This window comes from Piliocolobus tephrosceles, chromosome 16 (assembly GCF_002776525.5).
Source record: "Piliocolobus tephrosceles isolate RC106 chromosome 16, ASM277652v3, whole genome shotgun sequence".
Lineage (NCBI taxonomy): Eukaryota > Metazoa > Chordata > Mammalia > Primates > Cercopithecidae > Piliocolobus > Piliocolobus tephrosceles.
Genome location: NC_045449.1, coordinates 34,134,727 through 34,136,871, shown reverse-complemented (window position 1 = coordinate 34,136,871; position 2,145 = coordinate 34,134,727). Strand labels below are relative to the sequence as shown.

At 39.7% G+C, this 2,145-nt stretch overlaps 1 protein-coding gene across 1 annotated transcript in view; it reads right to left on the bottom strand.

The window, feature by feature from the left end:
- TUBD1 (tubulin delta 1) overlaps window positions 1–2,145 on the bottom strand; it is a 33,072-nt gene that overhangs the window by 24,075 nt on the left and 6,852 nt on the right. Inside the window, exon 4 of the mRNA XM_026456746.1 lies at window positions 385–605. Coding sequence (XP_026312531.1) covers window positions 385–605 — 221 coding nt within the window. The remainder of the gene's footprint in view (window positions 1–384; window positions 606–2,145) is intronic.

The following is a 2,145-nucleotide window of genomic DNA, read 5'->3' as shown; positions in this document are numbered from 1 at the left end:
TGCCACCACGCCCAGCTAATTTTTGTATTTTTAGTAGAGACAGGGTTTCACCATGTTGGCCAGGATGGTCTCGATCTCTTGACTTCCTGATCTGCCCGCCTTGGCCTCCCAAAGTGCTGGGATTACAGGCGAGAGCCACTACGCCTGGCCTCTCTGAAACTTTTAAAAACAAGGACACCCCATCTGTTTGGAAAAGTTTAAGCGAAGATATATATATATATATATACACCATATATAATATGGTACTCATGAAAATACCATATTATATAACCATTCTGGAAGCCGTAACTTAACATTTCCAATGAAAGGGTGAGAGCAATCTTTTACCCACATTTATTTCTATTACAAAGAACATAAAACATAAACTTTTCAATTAACATGTTCATACCTCACCAGTTCCATAAGGCCAAATAATCTGATTCATTTTCAATGAGTTTGAGTACTGATCTTGTAAATTCTGTGTAACAAAAGCTCCTATTCCTGATCCTGTGCCCCCAGCCATACTCATTATGATGAAAAAACCACTGAAAGAGTCACATTTCTCCACTTCCTTCCGGATTAGGTTCATTATAGATTCTTCGTGCCTGGGTCCATGAACAGAGTAACTATGCAATGGCAAAAGAAACAAACACAAACACTTTTCAATTTAACCACAGATATGTAATGCAGAGAGAAAGATACAGGATAGAGAGGTTTTTTTTCCAAAACTATGGAAGTGAAGGAACTATTATGAAAGGTACAGGTATCCTGATTGACAAAATTGTAAATACATAAGTTGAATATATTTAACCCACTTATGCCTAGTGTTCCATTATTGGAACGCTAAGCATGTGGGAGTTATTTATAACCTATTGCTCAAGGTCATTGCTAAGGTCTGATTTTTCACTCATGCAAAAATTTAAAAAATTGCAACCTCTGGCATAAATGAGTTAGCAGGTGAACAGGACTGCTAGCAGAGGGAATTTACAGAGTATAGAAAGTTCTCTTTATTTTTGAGGTTTTAATCAGATACTTTAATATTCGGGGTTTTCATAGTTGTACTTATTTTGGGGGTACATGTGATATTTGGGTATGTGTACACATGTGTAATGATCAAATCAGGGTAAATGGGATATCTATCACCTCCAACATTTATCTTTTCTACATGTTGGGAACATTACAATTCTTCTCCTTTAGCTTTTTTTTTTTTTTTCCTGAGACAGAGTTTCACTCTTGTCACTGGGGATGGAGTACAATGGCGCAATCTTGGCTCACTCCCACTCCTGGGTTCGAGAGATTCTTCTGTCTCAGCCTTCCGAACAGCTGGGATTACAGGTGCCCGAACCACACCAAAAGAAAAATAATAATTTTTGTATTTTTAGTAGAGATGTGGTTTCACCATGTTGGCCAGGCTGGTCTCAAACTCCTGAACTCAGGTGATCAGCCTGCCTCGACCTCCCAAAGTGCTAAGATTACAGGTGCGAGCCACTGCGCCTGGCTACTTTTACTATTTTGATATATACAATAAATTATTAACTATAATTTCCTTACTGTATTATTGAATACTAGAGTGTATTGCTTCTATCTAACTGTATTTTTGTACCCATTAGCAACTTTTTTTTTTTTAAAAAAAACAGGGTCTTACTATGCTGCCCAGCCTGGTTGTGAACTCCTGGCCTCAAGCAATTCTCCTGCCTCAGTCTCCCAAATTGCTGGAATTACAGGCATGAGCCACTGTGCCCAGTGAGCAACTTCTTTTAATCTTCCTCCAAAAGTTCTCTTTTGTAGGCTAAGGGTATTCCTTTTCTCCTTTTTTATTTTGTTTTTGTTTTTGTGTCTTTTGAGATGGAGTCTCACTCTGTCGCCCAGGCTGGGGTGCAGCAGCACCATTTCGGCTCACTACAACCTCTGCCTCCCAGGTTCAAGTGATTCTCCCACCTCAGTCTCCTGAGTAGCTGGGATTACAGGCGAGCACCACCACACCTGGCTAATTTTTGTATTTTTAGTACAGACAGGATTTCACCATGTTGGCCAGGCTGGTTTCAAACTCCTGACCTGAAGTGATCTGCCTGCCTCAGCCTCCCAAAATGTTGGGATTACAGGTATCAGCCATGGCACCTGGCACCCCTCACCCCACCTCTTTTTTTTTTTTTTTTTTTTTTTTTT